Below are 25032 nucleotides of genomic sequence, written 5' to 3'. Positions count from 1 at the left end.
TGGTTATTAAAGTTTTTTGGTTTTTTTTAAATCAGTATTTAAGTGTAGACTTTCCTTGGCGTCTTTTTTCAATGTTGTCATGTTTCTCATTGTCCTTCTTTCAATGTCTGTTTTCCACATCGCTGTTTGACCTTGTAGGAGAAAGAAGGAAAGGTACGTTCCTTTGGTCAGAATCCTTCTACTTCGGCTTTTCTACAAGTTTTATATAATTTGAATGAGATGAAGGGGATCATATTCATTTGTTGTCCATTGTATTTGACCTTTAACTCTGTGGGTTGGCTGGAGTCACGAACAGAACTGCAGAGATGATTGCTTTTCACAATGAGAACAGTAATATCACTACAAACCCTAGTAATGTTAATAATTACGACAGAATGGAATCTAAACATATAAAAAGGATTAAATTAACAAGAGAAAGGAATCGTAGTTTGTTTTTTTCACATTGAAATAATGTTTGTTTGCTCATCTCAGGTGTTACCAGATGTTCACGTTTGTCTTTTCTCTGGCTAAAGTGAGTTTAAACGGGTGTGTTCTCTGTCCGTCTCCCTCAGAGTGACGGCGGCGATGAAAATGGCTCCGATAGTTTCATGCACAGCATGGACCCTCAGCTGGAGCGGCAGGTGGAGACCATCCGTAACCTGGTCGACTCCTACATGTCAATTGTGAACAAGACTGTCCGTGATCTGATGCCCAAGACAATCATGCACCTCATGATTAACAATGTGAGTAGTTGAGATGTAAAATGTTGCTACTGCTGCTGCTGCTGCAAAAAATCCCCAGATACATTCCACATACAGATTTCTACACACTTTGTCTTTCTCCTTTTGGCGTCCAGACAAAAGAGTTCATTAACGCCGAGCTGCTGGCCCAGCTGTACTCGTGTGGTGACCAGAACTCGCTGATGGAGGAGTCTCAGGAGCAGGCCCAGCACCGCGACGAGATGCTGCGGATGTACCACGCCTTGCGAGAGGCGCTCAGCATCATCGGAGACATCAGCACATCCACTGTAACCACCGCCATGCCACCGCCCGTGGACGACTCCTGGCTACAGGTGCAAAGGGGCAGCTCTGGAGGAAGGTAAGGAAGGATGGGAGAAGGTCAATTTAGAGTGTTTTAGATCTGTGATATTGATTAATAATGATCAATGTCTTCCATTCTTATATTAAAAAGTCAACTTCAGCCCTGATACTAATTTTATTTTACATATTGTGTGACAAACATGGATAGCAACTGCCCTCTAGTGGGTGAAATGTGACTGTTGCAGTTGTATTATGCTGCAGGGTAGCAAGCGCTTGTCTTCAACCCCGACCTCCCCTCCAATCAGACGTGGACATTTATTTTCAAATACCTAATTGAATACAAATACTGGATCCCATTCCAGATGCTGAAATCAGGGACTAGGGGTTTAGGGACGAACATTTTTTGTTTTTTAAAGATATCAAGACTTTGTCCAATGATAAATTAATTTAAGATTAAATTATGCGCTCCGTCATGTTGTCCCTTTGCCAGGTCTCCAGCCACCAGTCCAACTCCAAACCGCAGGGCTCCACCAGGACCTCCAGCTCGCCCAGGCTCTCGTGGCCCTCCACCTGGACCTCCTCCTGCCGGTGGACCCCCTGTCCCGTCTCGCCCGGGCGCTTCTCCGGACCCTTACAGTGGGCCACCCCCTACTGTGCCCTCTCGGCCTAACCGTGCACCCCCGAGTGTCCCCAGGTGAGTAAACACTTGTCAGAGGGTTTTACATCCAAACGCAGCGATTCAACCTTAAGTCTGGATAATCTCTGTCCCAAAGGGGGATGTGAAGACACCAGGATGAGGGATTAACGGAGGTAAATTAAATCATATAGAGATAGATTTAGAAATAGACTGAGAGATCCTGTAACGTGTGGATAGACCATGACAAAACCGTCATAATCAGAGGATTCTTTTCTCTCTTTTTTTGATTTGACAGCTTCCTTTTATTTAGACTTGTTGCTCCCTCTCTGCCACTTACGAGCATCGCCATGCAGACGGACGGCTAATAATTCACCCCTCACGCCTTCCTCACTACTGCTTTAAAAGCATGTCAATACCCAGAATGAGAATTAAGAGAGAACTAAGAGTGGCTGTTTGCTGTCTCTTTTTTCATCTTTGCACCTGTAAATACTGCCTGTGTTTTTTTGAGCTAGCTAACCTTTTCAACCTGGACTAGTCGGCTTTGCCTCTTTTACTGTCCAAGACGTGACTGAGTACAGCTCTCAGTGCCGAGTCTCTCCTCAAAAATATCTTTCAATCTCTCCTTGATAATCCCAATCATTTCTGGCCCGTCCCACCTGAGAGCTGAGCACATGTGACGTTGATCATTTCCTGCAATGTAACTGTTTGCGCTCCTTTTCTCTTCTCATTCTCTTCATCCCTCTCTCCCTCACCACACCTCCGTCCTGCACATGATTATGGTTCCCTTTTTACAGAATCACTATCACTGACCAATGAGGACTAACGTTTCTGGTATGTTGGGTACTGTCTGCCACCACCATCATCATCATCATCATCATCATCATCATCACTCTTCTTCTTTCTCTTCTTCTCAGAAGGCATCGTTTCACTGCATGCAGTTATGCCTTTTTTCCCCTCACTTTTTCTTTCTCTTCTCAGAGTGTTTGCATGGGAAAACACACACCGTTCAGAGAAAGTGTGTGTCTCTTGGCATCAGTGTGTGAGGAGATTTCTGGTCACGGCGTTTTTTTGAATTGATGGTAATTTGTTTATTGAACCGTGTCGTGACGAAGGAATTTTTATTGGGTTCAACTTCAACTCAATAATTGAAACTTGAAACTTGAGATTATTGTGTCATTTTTTGTTTTGTTTTTATGTGTGATGTATAATATCTATACCATGACATCCCACCCATTGTTTGATGTTGTCTTTTAAAGTCATGGAACGTGTTAATATCACAGTCATTAAGTCAGTCAGTCAGAACAAGCAATCACACAGCACTTTTGTTTGCGAGCTGTTGATGAAGAGCATTATCATCCTGTTTCAGGCTTCAGTAGACAACATTTCTATATGGGATCCATTCTCAAACATTGCATAGGTCTGTCTAATGCAGGTATAATCCACTTTCAGATTGTTTAAATTAAAAACACCCCCAGAGGTACTAGAAGGAGCTAAAAATTCAATATTTCTTAAAGAAACGTAGCTGTTTGCTGGGTTTAGCATAAATTGCGCACATGACAAAAGAGTTAGTGGATTCTGTTCAAAAATGATTTTAACGGCACCTCCAAATCCCGCTTATTCATATATTGTATGTTATTTGTTTTATTGGTGAGAAAATAACAAGTTACAATGACGGGACTATTTCCACTGATCTCCCTCTGCCTAGCCATCTCTGAGAGTTTGCTGATGCTAAGCTAAGCAAACCAAACCGTAGCTTAGCCTAGCAAACCGTAGCTTAGCTGCAAGAAGCTGGATATTTAGGATCAGATACCAATATAAATACCACCTCTCATCTAATATGCTGTTACATCCACCAAGGAAGCGTCATTTGTTGTTTGTCTGTCCTTCTTTCAGCACCGTTTTTCAAAAACAACAATTCGTCTGATTGTAATCACATTTAATGGAAAGATGCGACTAAGATTGCTTGACAGGGAAACACAGGGGGATATTTTCATTCTTTTCTCAGAAAATATTACATTAAAATTAATTGAAAAATGTACAGGAATATCTGTTAATGTGTCAGAATTGTATGGGTCCTGATAAACTGAGTTCAGATTTGTATGGTGGCGTGATTATTTTTTTTTCTTTTTGTTGGTTGGTCTTTAAGAAGGGGGACACAAAACCTACTTGATCATTTTAAATGACATTTTGTGCAATGATTTGAATCCAGGAGAGCCCCACCACCACTGCAACCCCACCCCTAATCCTTTGTCTTTAATATTTTGCGTTATGGGGATTATTTCCATTAATTCCCCCCGAACTACTTCATCAACATTTATTAAAGAAAAGTAGGCATATTATAGCAATAATATTTGTAATATTATCGGGCATTTATGGGAGGAATCATGCGCCAACATAAAGAAATCATGTGATTCTCAGATTAATATTGCAACCTTCAACAATCATCTTTTTCAAAACTTGTATTGCTTTCAGGGTTACTGTTTACTAGTGTTTAACATAGTGGTCTCTTATAAAACTGAGTGTCCCTGCGTTTAGACGGTAGTTTACTATATTTTCTGCATTTGGACTCAACTGCAAACACTTGTGGCCATGTTTACTGAGCTTGATATCTCAGTGACGATGGTTGTTTACTCACAGGAACCCTGATATAACAATGTCCAAGTATGAGCTGTAACCTGGGGTGTTGCTGAAGACTAATCCGCTGTGTCCCCGTCCTCTCTGTACCTGTGTGTTTGTGTGTCCCTGGCAGTCGGAGACCCCCACCTTCTCCAACCCACTAGACCTCCAAGCTCCTCCCTCCCCCCTCTCCTCATCTGTCCCTCTGGATTTGAGGCCATGGACAACAGCGCTACCCTCCTGTCGGTTACTGAAGCACCCAAACAGAGCTGGCTCCATCCTCCTACACCCCGCTCTCACCTTGAGCCCCCCCCCCCCCTTCCATATTGGTCACACACAGATGCAGAAGACTTGACACACACCTGCATGATGAATATACTACAACCTGATAATTTTAATAAATACGCAAAGAAATGATTGCTTATAACTGGTGACCTGCCAACATAAATACACACACACACACACACACATATATATGTATATACGGGTACATATATATATATATATAGATAATCCTGGGACATGCAGTACTTTGTATTACATGACACAATACTTGAGCATTGATGGGTGTTCTGGCTGTTGACTGACTTCTCTAATTAACATCTGATTTATCTTTGGGTGCAAGCGTTTCCCCTGATTTATTTACTTTTTTGAATGAAGGAATACCTCACTATTTTTTGTTTGTATCTCTCACTCCCCCAGAGTAGCATGTCATGCTATGTGAAATTTGCACGCTAATTACCTTTTATTATTTCATTCTGTCAGAAAGCTGCATATTTTTGCTGAAATGTCATATTTCTCAATTTACATAATCAATTATTTATCTCCGTTATTTAGATCCATGTTTGTACAATATACTGAGCAACTGACTACTACAATGTGGGAATAACTGTAGTATTTATTGCATCCCTGAGGTGAGAGATACACACTCGGTGAAGTATTCCTTGAGGAGAGGTGTGATGCATTATCAAGCCAAGCAGGACTGGAATGTATATTGCATCTTTGAAACTCCATGTTTCCTTTTTAACTTTCTTTTTTGATTATTAAATGCCAAAATCACAGGCGAGGACACACTTTGATCACATTCGATGAGCCCAGTTTACTTTTGAACTGAACAAGCAAAGAGGAAAAACTGTGTCGTCCTCACCTGTGCGCTTCCTCTCTCCTTCCTGCACTTCCTGCCATGTCTTTTATTTCTCCTCTCTATTTCTACTCTTTCCACTCCTCCAGCCGGCCATCCAAGGGAGGGTCCTCTCGCCCTGAGAGCCCCCTGCCGCCATTCGACTCTTAGAAGAAACCACTCCTCTGTCTCTCTTTTTCCATAACTACTTCTCTTCAAAACTCACCCCAGCTTTCATCACTCACTCACCTCAACTTTGCTCCAAAATGGAGGATGACTTGAGAATGACGGAGGAGGAGGAGGATCTCCTTCACTTCTGTTCGAAACTACTTTTCTTTTTCCCACACACAACAGGACACATGGAGTGCTTCTTTTTTTGTGTCACTCTTCACTGACTAAATAAAATCACACTTGTCTGTGCTTCCACAGAACCTATGCAACAAGTGATTCCCTCCTTTGGCACTATTCCTGCTCACCTCTTTGCAGAAAGTTCCATGATTGAAACTGTGTTATCTTATCAAGGCGGGATCAAAATAGAAAGTGCAATATAGACGTATATATAGCATGGCTTTCTGCTGTCCATCTGTAAAAGGAGAGGAAGGGAATGTGTAGCCTGACTGTTAGTTGCATCACCGTAATCAGGAGGGAACGGGACTCGAATTTGAAGAATATGTGTTTTCAATCACTTTTTTTGCATTCAAATGTCAAACAAAAACAAACAAGGAAACCTGATCCGCTGCTTCTCTTCTTTCTTTCCCCTCTCTCAGTGGTCACGGGGCTGAGTGACAACATGTAAACAGCTGCAGCATGTGCGTAAATCTGTAAACGCTCCTTTTGTTTCACCCCCCATATTGTGATTTGACTCACCTCGTCCCCGTGTTTCCACCACCGACGTCAGTGTGATGTTTTAAAAGAAATTACTGACTAACCACCTGCTGAAATCATCTCTGTAACCCCCCCCCCACACACACACACACACACACACCTCTCCCCCACCTGTGCATTTTCCACAAGGCAAACAAACTCAAGCATATTATGATTAAAGAGTAAATAGCTGATTATGGACATATCTTAATGTGTTATGATGTCTATGTGTGGTGAAATGTTTAGAGAATTTAGTCCGCAATGTGTGAGATTTCTGACTACTTAAATTATTCTGAATAAATGATGTATAAGGAAATATTATTTAAAAAATCAAACTAATGCAGTGATGTAAATGGATGTGGATGTCGTTTGATACGTTAGCTTGCAGCAGAGAGGGATTTTGTTTGTCTCATCATCTCTCGCTGTGTGGACGAGGAGGAGGGACAGTGTGAATGTGTGAACCCGGTTCGTGGATGGAACGATGACTTTACCCTGCAGGGTGGATGTGCTTTATCAACACAATAAAAACCCGCAGTGTACTGAAACCAGTTTTCTCTTTGTCATTTTTACTTTTGGATGGTATAAAGCTGCAGGGCAGGATTCGATCTGGTCAGGAATGTGACCTGGAATGTTTAAACACAAGTTGAGAAAAAAAAAAACCCAGAAATATTCATATTTGATTATAGTCTATTATAGTCACTGTAAAACTTATTAAAATTGATTATGACAGCGCCACTTAAAATGAAGCCAGATCTCGACTGCCCCCTGGTGGCTGATTAGAGTATATACCTTAAAACTCCCCCTTCCATGTATACGGATGCATTTTAGCAATTAAAAAAAAAAGAAGAAGAAGAAGCTGCTAAATTTTAAACGTGTTACATGTTTTCTATCACTTAGGCCGGGAAAGGCCACAAGATCACATACAGTAAATTGTTCTGGATTTTGTAATTCTTTTTGAAATTAAGGTGATTTTTGTTTGGATTTTGAGGAATGTTACATACATTTTTTTTTTAATTATTCGTGCGTCAACAGCCAGGATTAGGGCCTACAAATTCAGCAATTCCAGGTAATTGCTTACTTTTTGTAAATATCAAATATACTTTAGAGCATATTCCAGCAGTGTGAACATTTTTTAATTCAGTAATTAAGTGTTAAGAGCCACTTCCCGCCTCTTAAACTTTCCCTGCAAGTATCTTCAGTGCAACATTCAACAAATACACGAAGAAATTCAGAAAAACCCACCTACACACACACACACACACACACACGCTTTGTTCAAGTTGCTCAATCATTTTAATTCAGGAGAAATTATTACCCAAGGAGGGAAAAACAAAACAAACAAAAAAAAAAAAATCAAGAAAGCTCCTGTCAGTAGCAGGCCTCCCACCAATCAGTTCTCTGAAGCATTCTTCATTTCACCCCCACTCACTACTATTTTACATTAAAACTGATTAGTGGACATACTAACTTATTCCAAATAAATAGAATATTTTCTCTCTTTTTTTATCTAGTCAATCTTTGCATTAAATCACAGCCAGTCAGTAACCGCCAATGTCCCAATTCTACTGACAGACACACATCACCAGCTTTCTCCCCTCACACACACCAGGCATCATGAATATACAATATGTTACACAGTTACAGTATATACACCACCTCTTTTACAGTAAAGACAATAAATGCTCTTTCATCGCTATCGCTCTCAATCACGCGTTACATATTTAACAGTGAATTCGAGATTGTGTCATTTTTACAAGCCCCCAGAAATCACAATAAAAATGATTTGATAATCTTGGTGAGACCTCTCCCAACACAAACAATCCACCTGGAAACCCAGAAAGTGACAGGATGCAAAGAAGTCAGGAAATTTAAAATATGGCTGCCACATAGCATTTCATTACGTGTTGCTTCCTTTAAATGGATTACAATGTACTGTCTTGTCCAGTTGTTTCAGATAAATATGACGTGTGCTACGTTATAATTTAATGAACATTTATCCTATTTCAAAGACTCGAGATCTCAAAAGTAGTCGGTGGGATCTTTGTGTTCTTTCACATTAAAGTCCCAGACCCTCATGAAGCTCCGCCTATATGGGGAAAAAAAAATCAGCTTTAGTGTTATAAAGGCATCGAGTTCTGAACTGAAGAAAGCAATCGACATTTGTGAACTCGAGCATCTCTCGTCTCCATCTGGAATTATTCTGGGATCTTACCTACCCCCCCCCCCCCCTCAAAAAAAAATGTACTCAAGTTTAGGAAAGAGTTGTTCATCATCTCAAATTTTGATTGGTCCCGATGAATAACATTTTAATCAGATTTATTTCATGTCTTTGAGGATATTTACACAGCTCATTCATCCTCAAAGTGTAACACACACACACACACACACACACACACACACACACACACACACACACACAAAATGATGTTCGTTTAAACTTGTTTGCTTCAAATGGAACCCTCAGCTCAACAGTGCGGCTTCATAGGATCCCCGTTTTTCCTGTGAAGAAGCGAGAGGCTGTGGTAGAAACGACACCGTTCACTGAGGACAGAGCTGAATGAGAAGCCTTTTAGTGCAATCGTATATTCTGAAAGACACAAAATGGATGCAACCGCAGCTGAGGAAGGAAACCGATTGGATCACACACACACACACACACACACACACACACACACTGACAATCCAGTCTTAAAAGGATGTGCATTGACTCATCTAGGATATGCAGCGCTACAAGCAGAACCGTAACAGAAAATAAGAAGCTCTTATTGATAGTTTCTCATCACCGAAGCTCAGAGTCTCCAGTGAAACAGAAGATGAGGCTCCGTTCATGATGAGGAACATCTGAGCGTCACTTGAGTTGGTGACGAGGCCACGAAATGCAGACAAAGAGACAATTAAACAACACCTGCACCACTTGAAACATCTTAAAGCGACACTTCACCTACGAAGTGTATTTTGCCTCTCAAATACTCCCAAAGCATGTAAATACTTCTTTGTCACTCCAGTATACTGAGAGCTAGCCCCAAATAGTTATCTTGAAGCCAATGGCACCCCAAGAAAACACTCTTTAACAGCATGACAAGAAATCCACATCTTTTGGATGAAGTATCACTTTAAAGTGAGTGTAACTTTATATCTAAACTCTTAATAGAACAGATGCAACTTGACAACTCACAGAAAAGATGTGGAAGCATGCCGCGAGCCCTTTCAAAGAATAAATGTCGATTACCGTGATAACATTTTGAAGATGTAACAATGAAAATAAAAAAAATAATAATAAATGTCGCAAGAGGAGTTTTTTTCCTCCGTGGGGGTGGGGTCTTTAAATTGCATCTTTCCCTCAACAGATTCTCAGTGAGTCTAAACGTATGTTTGACAACACAAATGCTTCACATAAATCAACAATTCAGACTATACACATATTAGTTATCTTCAGTGTTGGGAAGAAAAAGACACAAGTAGAGCGAAGGTAGTTTTTAGGAACAGTACCCATCTGCGAGACCTGCTTCCGTCCTTCTGAGCCTCATCGTGTAACTAGAAAGTTCCTTTATTTGGCATACAATTCATCTGGATCCCTTCTGTCTGACCACCCATCCGTTCCTTTCCCTGATCCTTTTTTCACTATCATCAGCTCTCGCCACATCACACAAATAGACAGGTAAATATTCCAGTTAGTACATTCAAAAGTGATGATTGCTTTTTTTTTGTTTTGTTTTTTGGCATGTGAGTAGTAAATAGTGTAAAACCCAGTTGCACGGTATCAGGCTGCTATTTTTCAAGCAGCGCTTTAAGTGCCGTATGAGCGAGAGGACAAAATATATGGCCACAGTATTGCACTTATGTGTAAAATGGGGGATGGCGGGGGAGGTTTGGGATTAAAATTTGGGATTGTGTTTGCCCCTCCTCATTCTAAAAACAAAACAACAAATCAAAATCAACAAAACGTATTCCTTATGCCCATGTTACCAGAGGAGGGGGCTTTAAATGTAACCGCGTTTCTCATATCAGTGAGTATGATTAGCAAACACTGTAAACCCACGTGTTTTTATTTTCCCCATCTTTCAAGACTTGTCCAAGATATCATACACACACACACTCACACACACACACCCCTTCACACCACCAGGATCTTGACTTCATCCTGTTCGTCGGGCCGGTAGAAGAAGGGGATGCAGGGGTTCTCCCCGAGGAAGGGGGGTGATCGTGGCGCTCCCTGAGGATTCTGGATCTCCTGGAGCAGCTGCATGATCTGTCGGGCTGTACCGTCCTCTTTGGGCACCAGGGGCTTGGCGTCATTTGCGCCTGAGCCGGTGGAGAGTGCCTGTGATGAGGGGGCTTCCAGGCTGGTGGTGGGCTCAGTCAGTGGAATGACCTCCATTGCTTCTGAAGCAAAGAAAGAGAAGAAGAGTGATGGAATAGAAGAGGAGGCCTTTAAGACTTCAGCTCCTCAAAAAGAGCGCGAGTGGAAGTTACGAGCCTACTGTACCTTCTCCGCCATCAGCGTGAAGCTCTGTGTGCGTGTGTGTTTGGGGTTCGGACTGAATGTGATCCTCCCCGACAGGAAGCAGGTCAGGGTTCACGGTGCCCGCACCGGTTACCGCCCCGGTGTATCGGCTGTACCAGTCATTCCTCTCAGCCACCAGCCTCATCACCAGATCCTGCAGCTCGGCTAGTTTGGCCTGATGGAGGGAGGAGGCGCAATAGCCGGGAAAAGTCAGGAGTAGGAATCAATCCCGACGTTTCACAATGCCACTTGGAAGGGTAAAGGTTTGTTGTTGATTATGATTTCTATAAAAGTTTTCATGGGTTCATTCATTTACCTTCATCTCCTCTTTGTCCTGAGCCAGCAGGCTGATGTACTGCTCCTTCTCCTGGTGCTTCTGCTTCATGATGGCCCGTTGACTCTGGTACAGGGCTATGTACTCTCCTGAAACACATGACGACAGGAACGCTTGAGACACGTTTATCGAAACTCCCCTGTACAACAATCTTGTACAAACATCAATTACCACACCTATAGTGTCGGTCTCTCCAGACAGCTGGATGCAGCGGTGCTCCAGCTCCTCCACACGCTCCTTCAGGTCAGCTTTCTCTTGCATGAGGGAGGTAAAACGCTGCTGGAGCTTCTCCATGGCAGTCTGAAGAGCTTGGTGAACTTCCACTGGCACACCTCCATCTGGGCAGGACAGAGAATACGCTTTACATGTGTCACACACTTGCATATAAAAGAAGACTTTGTAGTACCCAGGAGATTGTCTCACCTGAATGTTCGTGACTGTGTTCACAGTGACTATGTTGGCCCTGAGAGTGATTGTGAGAGTGATCATGCTCGTGGTGATGGTCATGAACAGCTTTGTGGCTGTGGTGTTGCTGCTCCAGGCTGAGGGCCACGGCCGCCTGGTGCCTGGCTGCCATGTGGAGCCTGTGCTCCTCCGCCAGTTGCCTCCGAGCCTCGTCTCTCTCTGACTCCAAATGAGCCAAAGCTCCCCGGATGAATTCCTCCTGAAGGGAGGCAGCAAGAGGGGGATCAAACGATGGTAACGCTTGAGTCGGAATAGTAAATCTATCTCACGTTAGCGCTTTCAACCTCCTGTCAAATACTCAATAGGATGTGAGTAAAACTCGCTAATTACTCAGAAACAACAACATACAGTAAAACCCAGTTGTTTTGACTAGTGATCGCTAAATAAAAGCTCACAAGACGGATTGACAGGCCGACTTTAACACATCATCATCATTATTATTTTAGGAGAAACATTCGTCATCCCTCTCACCATCTCTTTGTGGTTCTCGAAGTCTTCCGGGATAATTATGGAGGAGGATTCCTTTTGGCTCTCTTGCAACGACTGGCTTTCCACTCCATCTCCTAAACAACATCCCAACAAATTCATTATCTAATAATTCTTTTTTTCCTTTTTGGGCGATTTAAAAAAAAAATAAAAATTTAACATTCTATACCAATTGTGCAAGTATCAAAGTAACAGCAGAAATAACTGTTTTGCCTGCTGTTGCTGTATGTCTCTAATTATTCCAAAACCGTGTGAAAAAGAAAGCAGTTACATTGGTGAAAATTTGGTTTACGCTAAATTAGCGCTAAATTTCAAGAGGAGAAATCTAAGTGAAGAAACATTGATAATTACAACATATAAGCACTGGGGGCAATGACAATGTTACCTTGGTCTCTGAGCGACGTGGCAAGGACTGAGCTGTTGATCAGCTCCTTCACTTCAGCCTTTAAATGCTCATTATCCCTAACTACCTGCTCCAAATGCTCCTGTCGGGGAACACAAGGAGAAAATTATAAAACACATCCCAAAAAAAGACAGGAAATTTGTCCGATGGATCATATCTCTATTGTCACTGAATCATTAGCTTTGTGTCATCTATCACTGGAGAGCCAGTTCACTGTTATTCCATTTTAAGAAGATCATATATTTGTGAGGTGAGCATCACCAGGGTCCTAAAAGAGACGCGCTGGATTTCCCTGCCAAGGTCCAATAGCTCCGCTCCGGACGTACGTACCTGTGCTTGTTTGAGCTGGTTCTGACTGATCTCCAGCTGCATGCGGCCCTGGGTTTCATCATGCTGCAGCCGGTCCATGAGCTGGGTCTGCTGAAAATACTGCTGATGGAGCTGTTCCCTCTCTGTTACCAGGGACTGGTAGCCGGCACAGTACTGCTGCAGGTGGGCTACTACCTGATCCCTCTGCTCCATCACACCTTGAAACTCCTTACATTTCAATTCCATCTGGAGGGAGAATAAAGGGGGGGCGGTACTTTAAAACAGGATTATATAACATGGCAAAACCTACTAAATGCTTTGGTTTCCTGCAGCATAGAAGGCGAGGGCTTTCTGGACTCATCAAGAAGGGGTGAAATACCACTTAAAATCCACACCTGAGAAAATTTCATTCTGTATATGTACTATCCAACCAGCAGTCAGACTGTACCTCTTCCTTCACGTTATGCAGCTCCTCTTGTAATTCACCCATCCTGCGAGCCAGCTCTTTTTTCACATGTTGCTCTGACTGAATGGCGGTGGTAAGCTCCATGTTTTCATTTGTCTGTATAAACGATGAAATGACAAATGAGGTGCAGTGCGTTCACCCTTTATGTGAATACTTAATAAACAGTGCAATAGCGATCGACTAAATCTATTTAGGGAAATTCTTGGATCACTGCTCTAGGAAAAGTTTGCCCGTTAAAAAAAAAAAAAAAGCTTTTAAATCATTCCAATACCAGAGGCCAAATGAACACAGAGTTTTTCAGCCTCACCAGTTTGACAAAACCATTCTGCAGCTCAGCCAGCTGGTCCTTCAGTGTCCGGTTCTGGGTGAGAGCGCGGCTAATGGTGGCCTTGTCTGACTGAACGTCCTCCAACATGCGCCGACGGTCCTCTCCCTCCTGGGCCTGACTCTCCACCTGCCGCTCCAGTTCCCCCAGACGCGCCTCCTGCTCAGCACACAGGCGGCTCAGCTGCTCGTTATCTCGCAGCTAGAGGAAATATCACCAAGGCTGATTGTTAGACATGTTCAGTGAATGGACGTTGCTTTCTTTATAAACCCAGATACTTGTGATTAGGATTGTTCAGGCATATGTATGCATACCTGTGACTGGTACTGTGCAAAAATACTGTCTTTCTCTTGTTGTAGAGTATTGAGTGACTCCTGCAGAGCGATTTCAGCATCTGACGGCCCTGAGGACTGAGGCTCTGCGTCACTCTGAGCCTCTTTCTCCTGGGACAATAATGCTGGAAGAGACAAAAAGAGGATCAGAGTTAAGAAGACTTAAAATTTTGCTGCAGAGGACAACAACAGCGATGCCACTGGTGTAGGTCTATAAGAAACCTGCTGTTCATACAGAACACTAAATAATACACTTAATAAAGCGCAAGTACTTTGAGGAATTCGCAATTAGTAAACACATTATTCTGGCTTTTACCGCCTTTAAATGACGAACATTACATTTCTCCACCGATTGTTTCCACTCCAGTCTCTGGATGACTGTAAAGCATCAGTTTGCTTGCACAATCAAGGCTCAATGTCAGTGTGTCTCATTATGTTCAGATAATCAATCAGACAGCCTATAGACCAAAGGTGTCCCTCACATTGAGAAACCACCTGAGGAAGAGAAGGGCAAGGTAAATCTGTTACCTGCAGCATTTCTGAGCTCAGTGATGCTGGCCTCCAGCTCTTGGACTCGGTTGATGTTTTTGTCCCTCTCCTCTGCAACTAATGACACCTGCGAGACAAACACACATTTACAAAAAAAAAAAAAGAAGTCACTTCTTTGAACCCCAAAGCCAGATGACCACCAGCCACGTCTCCCTCTTGTATTGTACCTGTGTGAGCAGTTGTTCTGTTTTGTCCTTCCATACACGGCCCTCCTCCTGGATCTGCTCTGCATAGCAGTCTCTCTCGGTCTTCAGCTGGGCCATTGACTCCATCAACTACAGTGTCCCAAACACAGAGGGATTGCTAGTATTAACACCTTGGGTTCCCAGTTCTTAACTGAATCAATGTCTGGTCATTTGAGATTAAGAGGTAGGTAGGCAGACATTTTTCTGATTCATGTTTTCGGTCACATACCAAAACCAGTTAACCAGCGGTGAGCTGCTGAATGGCAGGCTTTTATTTATAGATTATTTAGAGGAAACCAGACAAATCCTTAAGTTCAGACAGTATAAAGTTGGTCTCATTAGTCCAGAAATGCGTAGTTTTGCCCAAGCACCCACAATGATGGTCCAAGTTATACACAGGGGTGGGACCCTTGGAACTTGAGCAGCATCAATTGCTAATGACATTATGTAGGTATGTTTGTCTGACTTGGAAATGTACCGTTTCAGTTGGACTTGTGTGTTTACATGTATTTTACTAAGACAACAATTTGAACATCTAACATCACCTCGACATGCTGGTGGGGTTAATAACAGTGAAGACCTTGCACACGAACCTGTTGATTGTGCACATCCAGCTGCTGCTTCTCTTCCAGCAGTAACTGGATCTGCTGGTTGGTGCTGGTGGGATCCGTCTGACTGGAGTACTGCACCAATAAACACAAGCAGAACCAGAGAAATGAATGTAAGTAGAGGCAAACGCACATCTAGATAAGTTTATGTAGTCTGTGCAGTTGACCCACTGCTTTTAATTATTGGTGGAACAAATACTGAATTTAATTTTTATGGACATGCTGGTGTGCCTGTGTTTTAAATTACCTGTTGCAACATGAGGTCTGCAATCTCAAGTCTCTTACGAAGATCTTCCACCTCCAGCCTCATCGCAGAATTCTCCTGCGCGCTCAGCTTTAACTGCTCCGACAGCTCCGAGCTCTGCTGTTTAGACTCCTCACTCACATTACTGTAAATAAACACGTGCAGCCATTGTTCACCACCTTAACCTGCCAGATTCTACAAGTACGATTACACTTCAATGGTAGTGAAATGCAGCTTCTTGTGCATGCCTCAATAAAGGAACTCACTTTTGTCTGAATACCTCGAGCCTCAGGGTGTCTCTCTCTTTTTCAAGCTCTTTGTTGTGCTGTAGGCAAAACAAACATTTACCACAGTATAGAAAAGAAACAAAATCGGCCAGACATATCAAAATAGAAATTAATGTCAGTAAATGCATGCAGCTGTTGGTGAGATACTATGTGCTGTATATTGCTCCTGCTGCTTATGTCTCACTGGTTTCTCGTTGTAGGGGTGTGACTGCAATGCCTGTTACCTTTTCAAACTGTTTCTGCTGTGCTGAGACGGAGGAAAGAGTTCTCTCCAGCTCCGACACTCTTTGCTTGGTTGCCTGTAAGCGGTTATTCAGTTCCTCTGCCTCAGCTGGTCACACAAAGACATCCAGACACACATATACACAAACAATTATTTATCTACCGTAACAGCAAGGACCTGCCAAAACATATATCCTAAGTCTTTGCAACACAAATTAGAGAGCACACCCACCGGTTTTCTGCCGTGCAGCCTGTTGTGTGTATTGTAGTGCTGTCTGTAGCTCTGATTTCTCCGATACCAGTATGCCAATGGTCTGGATGTGAACCTTGGGAGAGAACCAATAGAGAGCGCAGCTTTTCATGTGATTCTGTCCACTGATGTTACATCAAAGCCGTCATTTAGTCACAAGACTGACTAAATACAACTCTCTATCAAGTAATTATGTTCAGTGAAGCTGGGGGAACCACATGGTGGTAATACCTGCTTGTCAGGCTGAGTTATGTAGGGTTGGAGTGGGGACGGTCTGTTTTTGGACCAAATTTACATCTATTTTACCCTCTGACATGACAGCATAATGATCACTTTTACATGTGTTTTTCCTGTCACGAATCAACATCAGAAATATTTAAAACTATTAATTGATGTGTTTGGGCATGAGAGGATACCTGTAATTGCTCCCGCATGGCTCCCTGCTCTTTTGAAAATCGTTGTTCAAATTCTTTTCGCTCCTGAAGGAGTAAAAACTTCGTGAATAACAAGAAAAGAAGCAAAAAAAAAAGGGGGGGGGGACAAGGAAGGAACAGATAGTCCAGCAAACAGTGGGAAAAAGCTGCTTACCTTCTGCAGTTGATCTGTGAGCTCCTGAGATTGCTGTGCCTGCAAGACCAAAAGAATATCAATTAGAGTTATGCAAAGATCTAACTTTATTTCATCACCACTGCAGTAGTACACAGCTTCACCCTTGCCCAATAACACATGCCAAACATTTGGCGAAACAAAAACAACTGCATGCCAGAGGACAGGGACAGGTTTGATTTGTTAGGTTAACCTTTGACCTCATTGCTATTAGTGTGCTCGAATAGAGATCTACTACCAGGTTACAAAGACTCTATCTGGAGTGTTCAAACAAATAGCTCCTTGGTGCTACAAGTGTGTTCTGCGGAACGATAATTCATCCAACCTAATTCAAAGAAGAATTTTTAAAAAATGAACGTGGTAACAAAAGATGACATGCAGAACACATGCAGTATGAGCACAGATGTGGGAATTGTGAGTGAGCTGAAGAGGTGTTACTCCAATCACAATTATGCGCGCACCCGCACATACACACACACGCAGCTTCTTACCAGCTGGTCAAGCTTGGTATTGAGCTGAGAGTTTGTTAGGTTGGTGGACTCCAGGGCGGCAGTCAGCTCCTGGTTCCGACTCTATCACGTGCACACATGCATCCGGGAAAGGGAGGGAAAAAAATAGTGTGGGTGGCAAAAGACAAACAAAGGACACACAGGGGGAGGAGAAAAATTCAAATGTGAATTATTTACATGGAGGTAAACAATAGCAAGTAGTGCAAAACACATGTAATGACGGTTAAACTGAATAAGTAAACCGACTGGAAGGTGAAGGGGTCGATTTAGTATCATTTGCCTAATGAACAGGCACCACGTGACCACAGTTTCTGCAGAACACAGCATTGGAAATAAGACTTATTAGTGCACCTGCCATTGTTGTCGATTGTTTCCAAAATGTTTTAAATAATGTCCAATTTACACATGGAAAAAAAAAAATTTCAACAAGATCTTCCGAGTTTAAGCATAAGACAGTTTCATTTGATAAGGTAAATATTTAACTCAAATATTGACATTCTTCCTCTTTCTCGTGAACACACACACGCACGCGCACTAAAGTTGGATGACTTCAGTATAACAGAATAAAGCAAAAGCTCTCAAATCCTAACACTCACATGGCATCCCTGCCCACTGCTGATGGTATCAAAACTGTGTTCAATGTGCTGGTCTCATGTATTTCTAGGTTACTTTATCTCTCCTACAACACTCAATCATCACTACATTTCATTGTAGTTTATTTAATTGTGCCAAACAGTCATCCCAACACTGAGTCACGGTGCGTTCTGGTTTCATTACACCGATGGTGTTAAAGACGTGACAGCACACTGACGCAAAATAAAGCACTGCCAAGACTGGCCATTCTGGGCTGAGTTGGTTAAACTACATTTTACTTTGTGCACAGTTGGGTATCTCATTATTTAATCTTCCCATACTTGGAGAAGTCCTAGTTAACGTGCACATCTCCAGGAGGGAGACTGAGTCACCACATTACCAAGAACCACATGGCTGACTTGTATCTTGGATTTCAAATGCACTTCTTTTTTTTCTTAATAAGAACCCAGCCACCTCACCTCCAGTTCTCGTTCACTGCCAGAAGGTGCACTGTCTCCATTCACGTATGCAGCCGATGACTGCAATGACAAACGTGCGAAATTACTTCACTTCATATTCTAAAATTCAAACCCAGCAATTCTCTTGATTTAAAGCCAGACACAGACTGTATAGATCAATCTTCCCATCGGCCATGAAGAGCAGTCATGACTCAGGGCATTAGCCATGGTGTACATGGGGATTTTTAATTTACAGTCCAATTAACAACTTAAGATGCAAAAACACAATTGGAGTTGAGGGACAACTTTTAAAACTGGATTGTTTTACGTTTAGATATGAATGCAGATTAAGTAAAAAACTAAACGGTCGCCTAGTGATGGTTTGTGAGACTGCAGCTCAGCGAAAGTGTTGCTTCTTCGCCTGCATGGAAGCAAAGTAAGCTCAGAATGACTGGCAAATACGATTCTGACTACAAGTCTTGTCTTTTAACTACAGATTCTGTATTTGTGTGCAGAAACTATTTGGAGATAACATCCCAAAGGCAATAACATAATTATTTTTGGTTTATTACACTGTGTCTGTAGACAGGGAAATTAGAAATACACTTGATTAAAACAAATCTGTTTTGACAAGTTTCAAGCTGAGATGTAGTGGAAGATGACAGATGGACAATTAATTTAATAATGGTGATAAAACCTGCATTTATTAATTGTGGTGCTATTTTTTTGGGGGGAGGGGGTGTGCTATTGATGTTTTATCCATCTGCTGTTTCAATGCTGATATCCTTTTCTCTACTAATTATTACATCGCATTTTAGAAGAGTTTTTGGATACCAGATTAAAGGTCACTGTTTACTGTCTCCAAAATGTACTTCTTGTTCTCCTGACTATGCAGAACCAAAGCAAGCTCTGAGGAGCTCTATCAAGCTGCTGCGATGCACCAGTTGATGCTGTCAATGTGCCTGCAGCACTTGGGGACAACTGTCAAATTTGAGAATGCGTTCAATGTACTCCGACCAGAAATAGAAGCAACGCATCCTATTTGAGGCTGCACTTCGGTGGTTGGTTTTAGCGTTAAAAGCCTAACACCTTATGACAAAGAGAGTTTTGATGACACTGGAGCTCATAAAATCCGACCTCAGAGACCAGGCCGTTCAGTTGCTGCGAGAGCTGTCGAAGACTCTCTGTGGAAGACAGCGGTCTGCAAAACACACACACACACACACACACACACACACACACACACACACACAAAGATTAATATAGCTGCCTGTATGTGCAAGAAGTTGATAGAGGAAAAAAACACATTATTACATTCAAACTGCAATACAAAAAAATGTTGACATATGTACTGTACGTGTAGTATTCTGCCAACATATATAATCTGTGTGTGCAGTATGATTCCATAGAATGACATAAGGCCTGAGTGGCAGAGTAGTAAATTAAGATAATCCTCTCTTAGTCCCATATAGGGTAAATCAGCAGTGAAAGGATAGCAAAAACAGAGCAGCAAAACATGATAGATGGATAGATGTATGGATAGATAGATAGATAGATAGATGAATAAATAAGTCAGACGTGAGGAAAAAAAGGAAAACGAGAAAAAGAATAGAAACAGTATAAATACAAGGAAATCTAAAAATATCCACATAACTGCATCAACATAACATACCTATTTTCTTCTGTTATACTCTCATTGCCATTGGTATCAGGGTAGTCCTGAAAAATGACAAGAAAGGGGGAAGGAGGAAGGGAAAATGACAAAGTTCAGATGAGGAGGCCATCAAACACATTATCTGAAAAGAAAGTTATGTGATGAGAGAACAAAGTCATCACCACAAACAAAATAAGCAGCTGTGTGTGTGTATATGTGTGTCAGAATTTGGTTTCAGACACCAGAAACTGACTCCTGAGAGTTATATAACCTAGGGTATAATGTGGGCACAGTAGCGAGCTTTGCAGAGACAAAACATGATGGCGGGGAGGAAGAAATGAAGACAGTGGGAGAGAGACACACACCTGCATGTCAGTGTTGTGACTGACAGACTCGGGATTAGTAGCAGTATTAGCGCTAGCGGGGTTAGACACAGGTGAGCTGCGATCAAGCTCGCCCTTTGGATCCTCCGTCAGCTGGGGAACTGAAGACCCCCTGGTCTCCACATCGGCAAAGGTCTGAGGTGACACACACACACAAATGCACACACACACACACACACAAAATGCACACACTGATTTAAAGCCAAACAAAAGAGCTGTTATGATGAGGAAGCAAAAGAAAGACCAAAACTATGTCCAAGACTTAACGTACATGCTCTGAAATACACAAATACCTGTACTAACTTGGAGTGATGGTATTAACGGTTCAGAGAATGTTGTAAGAAACTAGAGGGATTTATTTTGATTTATGTTGATGTTAAAATAGCTTTAAAAAGGAATTTAATGTGAACTGTTACTTGATGTGGTACCATGCACAACTGCTAAAATGTGAAGTACTCAAAGAACTTCTCAGTGTGACTTTTATCCCCATGCAAGCAACACCAGAACAATAACACGTTAAAGCGTGCACATAAATAACATACACATATATTTCATGCCTGCAATATGCACCCAAGTGTATATATCATAGCCATGCATTTACTGAGACTCATGCCAACCACTGGACTCCATTAAACCAATGTAAGATACTGAACCCTACAAGATCTCCAATAACAGTGTTAAAAACCCAGAAGCAGATCTGTCTAGCCTTCTCTCTGCTCAACCTTTAAAGCATTCCCTTGATGTGGGTATAAAGAGTGCAACAGTGATACAAGAATTTGAACTCAGACCAGTGTCATGCTTTCTAGGCTGGCACAGACAAACAATAGGTGCACTTCATGTGAGAGAGAGAGCGATGGGAAAGCGAACTGCACAATATCAAATAACATGCGAGGGGGCAACTATTTACAATTGTCGGATCCAGAGAAAGAAAATATGAAGGTAGTGACAGAGGTGGGGAAAAAAGAAAGGAAGGAAGGAAAGAGAGAGAGACAGAAGCTCACCTGGCTGTTGCCATATGGAGGTAGGACTACTCCATTGCTTTGACTAAGTGCTTTCAGAATATTGTCAAACTACAGAAAAGAGGAGAGGGTAAGAGAGATGTGAAAGGAGAGACAACAATTTTAAAAAATAATGACGAAAAGAAAGATATAGACATAAGTGCAGAGAAGTGTCTGTTAAAAGCATTCAGGAGTGGTCTAAGAGAAGAAAAGGTAATGTGGAAAACACAGACTAGTTCGCCTGGTCAATAAATACCATGTTCATTTTCATACAGCCTTTTATTCAACACATAATAGAATTGACAAACTCCTGCACTACAACTTATTTGCTTCAGCATAACAAACTGGCACAGACTTTCTTCATTAACCTGTGCCAAGTCATTGCATGTTTTGCTCACATCTTCACCGAAGTACAAAATTCCAATTTAGATGTATCCTCTACTTTAACGGCTGAGAAAATGCACTGACTCGTCAACTTGAGGCTAGTCGTTTTTCCTGGCATCACCTTCAGATTTCAACCTTATCCGGCTTCAAACATCTATTATCACAGCCAGCCTTGCTGCATTAAACTCAGATCAAAATAAACAACCAGACCCAGAGCAAGATCTCAAGTTCTAACCAACCCGAATTCCAGTCAGGCTTAGAAACCTACTGACCAACATGTGGAAAACTGACCTGAATGCTACTGCTGTGTGAGAGCTGTGTGCTGGAGTCACATGCTTCAATGTGTGTCTTCAGTTACAGTCTCAACATGCTTATTGGAGCAGTAAAATTGAACAAACAGACATACAAAGCTCTTGATATTTAAATATTACAGTGGTGACGAGCAGCACCTTTCACACACCTTAACTATAACAGTGTTACGACAAAATTATTATCCCTCATTCAGACAAATCTAGATTGTAATGTTCTTGAATAATTAATCAAGGCTTCAAGCTGGTCGTTTATTAATGTGAATAAAAAAAACATATCTGTCCACATTCTGTGATGTGGAACAAAGCATAAAGTACAAAGCAGGAAGCTAATAATAGAAAAAAGAGGGGGATGCTACCCATTATAGTGATCCTTTATGAAAACCTATCAAATATATGCATGAAATGCCTTTTTATAAACAGAAAAGCTCCCTCAAAGTCATTGAATATTACCCAATACACACAGATTTGTAGGAAAGAAAAAAACCTAAAGCGATATCCAAATGTGATCATCTACAAAAAAGAAAAACTTCTTAAAATGCATAATTTCATGTACTGATGTACAATCCACATATCAGTATTGACTGATGCTGGCAAATAAACTGGCATTCACTAAAGTTCCTCTTCTGACGTAAGACCTTCATAAATTTGTACAATTGTGCACATTCACAGATCATTATCCATCTTCTGACCCGCCCCTGCTCGCCTGCAGTTGGTGTAAAACTATCTCTATCTGTTGAGCACATATCCTTCTTCTAGATAAAACAGATGATATATGTTCACAGACATGGTGCTTCAGAACATTCTGGAGACCTGACAGTAATTCATTGGATTTTGTATTATGGCAAATGAACCAAGCAGGCCACATAAAATTATTTCATTTGGGCATAAAAAGGCAAGGACCAAATGCTTTAAGTATGTACTATTTAAATAACATTAATGTATCTCTGAAAACATCAGTCAATTTGTAGATGTCGAATTGCACAATGACTTTTTATAATGAAATAAAACTTGTATGGTAATTTTAATTTTATTTCATAAGGGACACATCCAACTACTTTGAAACCAGATGTAACAAAGACAAAAACTGTTGTTAGGCCAACAAACACAGGAAGACAGATAAATGAGCACAACTTACATTATCTGGAGAGTTTCTGTCTGTAGAAGGTGCATCAAGTCCCTTCACCTTCCTCTTCTTCTTGGCCCCGGCCCCACCACCTCCTCCTCCCCTTTCCCCTCCTCCAGAAGCAGGGGAGCTCTTCTGCTGAAACTCCTTCAGCTGAGCAACACGAGAGAAGCAGAAAATGTAGATGTGTGTAAAATAATTTTATAATTCCTAGTCAATCAAACAAATCCCCCCACCCCATCTCCCAATATTAAACCAAATATGCTTTAACAGAGTCATTAGAAGAAAGGTCCTGGCAGGTTAACTGACATAAAGAAGTTGTGACTGATGGAAAGCAGGAATGCACAGCACTGATGCCAGTCTCAAACAATTCACCACCCACTCCAGGAAATGATCAGGTTTCAAATGCACAGCCTGAGAACCTGCCAAAAAGACATTGGCTATCACGTCCAACTTTCCTTATTCAAATAATCATTTTAATGATTAATTGTCCAAAGTTAGCAAACGGAGTTGTTGTGATAACAACTCTAAGGATCCATATATGTGAACTGGCATGTGAACACACCTTCCCCTGTCTGAATGCGTCTCTGTATCGGCCCTGGAAGCAGTTGTCGTCGGAGACCAGTGGGACTTGGATCAGGAAACATTCGCCCGATTTTGAGAATAATGCAGTAGAATCGAGGTGAAATTTCAACTGAATAAATGTAACCACATACTATTATCGATAGTTGGGGAAAAGCTGCCATGAAGCGAATATTTCAGAGCTGATAGGCCATCTTTCTGGCACCTAACGTTAGCTAAAGCACTCAGCAGGACAGGGAAGAGGGGTGTCAGCTGTCAAAACAGTCCCCGTCATTCTAACCAGCCAACTATGCTACAATGCTTCCACGGTGTTTGTTTTGTAATTGTGATGTCTTTTCCACCCTCTCAGATTATCAAGGCGTCTGGAAGACAACCCAGAGAGCTGTCCAAGTGGTGTGTCACAGTTAACACTCTTGCATCGCTAATTAATCATTAGTTAGCTAGTTTGCTAACTTACATTAGTTAGCACGTTAGCTAATACTCAGATTTAGTCAACTAAATGCGACGTGAAGACAACGGAAAAAGCCAGTTCAGTTAATCACTTACTACCCAAGTGGTATAAAAGCCCAAATAACTGAAACAGTTTTCATAATCTGAGAAAGTTAATGTTATCAGCAAAGGCCTTAAAGGAGCCCCGGTGTCTACGGAGCATTGAAGCCTCAAGAGGAGCAAGAGAGGCGGGCCAAGCGACAGCACAGAGGTCGGACGACGTGTAATGACACTACCCCTGCTCCCTAATTGTTACTATGAGAAAACATATAATCCCTTGGTAGAAATACAGAACTACTGCTTCCAGAGAATTTTAATGGATACAAATTTAAAGAGTTTACCTTTTTCTTGGCTGCGGCGAGTTTTATTTGCCTGCTTTGGTCGGCCATCCTGCTGCTCAGATGGTCAACGGACCGAACCACGTCATCAGTTTGGAGACTGCTGGTGTCTCTGCCAATAGAGGGCGCCAAGTCCCGGTTCCTGTGGTCCATATTGGAAACAAAATTAATATATTCTGACATTTTTCTGAAACCTCACAAATCCTCGAGCTACTTTGCCATGAATAAAACGCCTTAAACATGTTGGGCGTCATTCCTGTCTTTATTTGAACTGAGTTTCTTTCTTTCCCTAAGAACAGGTGGATCCAACTTATGATAAAACAGATTTTCTGTCTGTATCTTTGTTGTAGGTCTTTCTGTGTGTGTGTGTGTGTGTTCTCCCTGTGCCTGCATGGGTTC

At 41.9% G+C, this 25032-nt stretch overlaps 2 protein-coding genes across 18 annotated transcripts in view; one reads left to right on the top strand and one right to left on the bottom strand.

Annotated features, from left to right (window-relative positions):
- dnm1a (dynamin 1a) overlaps window positions 1-6797 on the top strand; it is a 50430-nt gene extending 43633 nt beyond the window's left edge. For 3 of the 12 annotated variants that reach the window (XM_086187140.1, XM_086187139.1, XM_086187149.1), the window contains 5 exons: window positions 139-153; window positions 552-722; window positions 836-1077; window positions 1510-1713; window positions 4406-5442. In XM_086187140.1, coding sequence (XP_086043266.1) covers window positions 139-153; window positions 552-722; window positions 836-1077; window positions 1510-1713; window positions 4406-4436 — 663 coding nt within the window. In that variant the 3' untranslated portion in view covers window positions 4437-5442. Of the gene's footprint in view, window positions 1-138; window positions 154-551; window positions 723-835; window positions 1078-1509; window positions 1714-1792; window positions 1830-2450; window positions 2488-4405; window positions 5443-5502 lie in introns of those variants that run through there. The other 9 variants (XM_086187151.1, XM_086187144.1, XM_086187150.1 and 6 more) reach the window with 8 other exon arrangements.
- Window positions 6798-7269: 472 nt separating this feature from the next.
- On the bottom strand, window positions 7270-24702 carry golga2 (golgin A2). Of its 6 annotated transcripts, XM_086187133.1 has the most exons (29): window positions 24637-24699; window positions 23237-23377; window positions 21410-21478; window positions 20391-20543; window positions 20044-20090; window positions 19509-19572; window positions 18393-18452; window positions 17323-17403; window positions 16814-16852; window positions 16642-16704; window positions 16208-16301; window positions 15978-16084; window positions 15733-15791; window positions 15470-15611; window positions 15208-15297; window positions 14597-14704; window positions 14409-14496; window positions 13863-14005; window positions 13531-13749; window positions 13206-13319; window positions 12779-13003; window positions 12431-12530; window positions 12031-12122; window positions 11518-11758; window positions 11271-11432; window positions 11077-11183; window positions 10743-10935; window positions 10367-10639; window positions 7270-8342 (listed from the first exon to the last, which is right to left on the bottom strand). In XM_086187133.1, exons 1-28 carry the CDS (start codon window positions 24682-24684, stop codon window positions 10371-10373), a joined length of 3318 nt encoding a protein of 1105 aa, XP_086043259.1. In that variant the 5' UTR covers window positions 24685-24699; the 3' UTR covers window positions 7270-8342; window positions 10367-10370. The 6 variants fall into 6 exon arrangements, with proteins under 6 accessions (XP_086043259.1, XP_086043260.1, XP_086043258.1 ...); XM_086187134.1 differs by lacking the exon at window positions 7270-8342 and having other exon boundaries at window positions 8462-10636; window positions 24637-24702; XM_086187132.1 differs by lacking the exon at window positions 7270-8342 and having other exon boundaries at window positions 8462-10639.
- Window positions 24703-25032: the final 330 nt, after the last annotated feature.

This window comes from Aulostomus chinensis, chromosome 19 (genome assembly GCF_037954235.1).
Source record: "Aulostomus chinensis isolate RoL2024-O1b breed Wild chromosome 19, RoL_Achi_v1.0, whole genome shotgun sequence".
Classification (NCBI taxonomy): Eukaryota; Metazoa; Chordata; class Actinopteri; order Syngnathiformes; family Aulostomidae; genus Aulostomus; species Aulostomus chinensis.
Note: the sequence above shows the minus strand (reverse complement) of the source record. Positions and strands in the feature narration are given on the sequence as shown.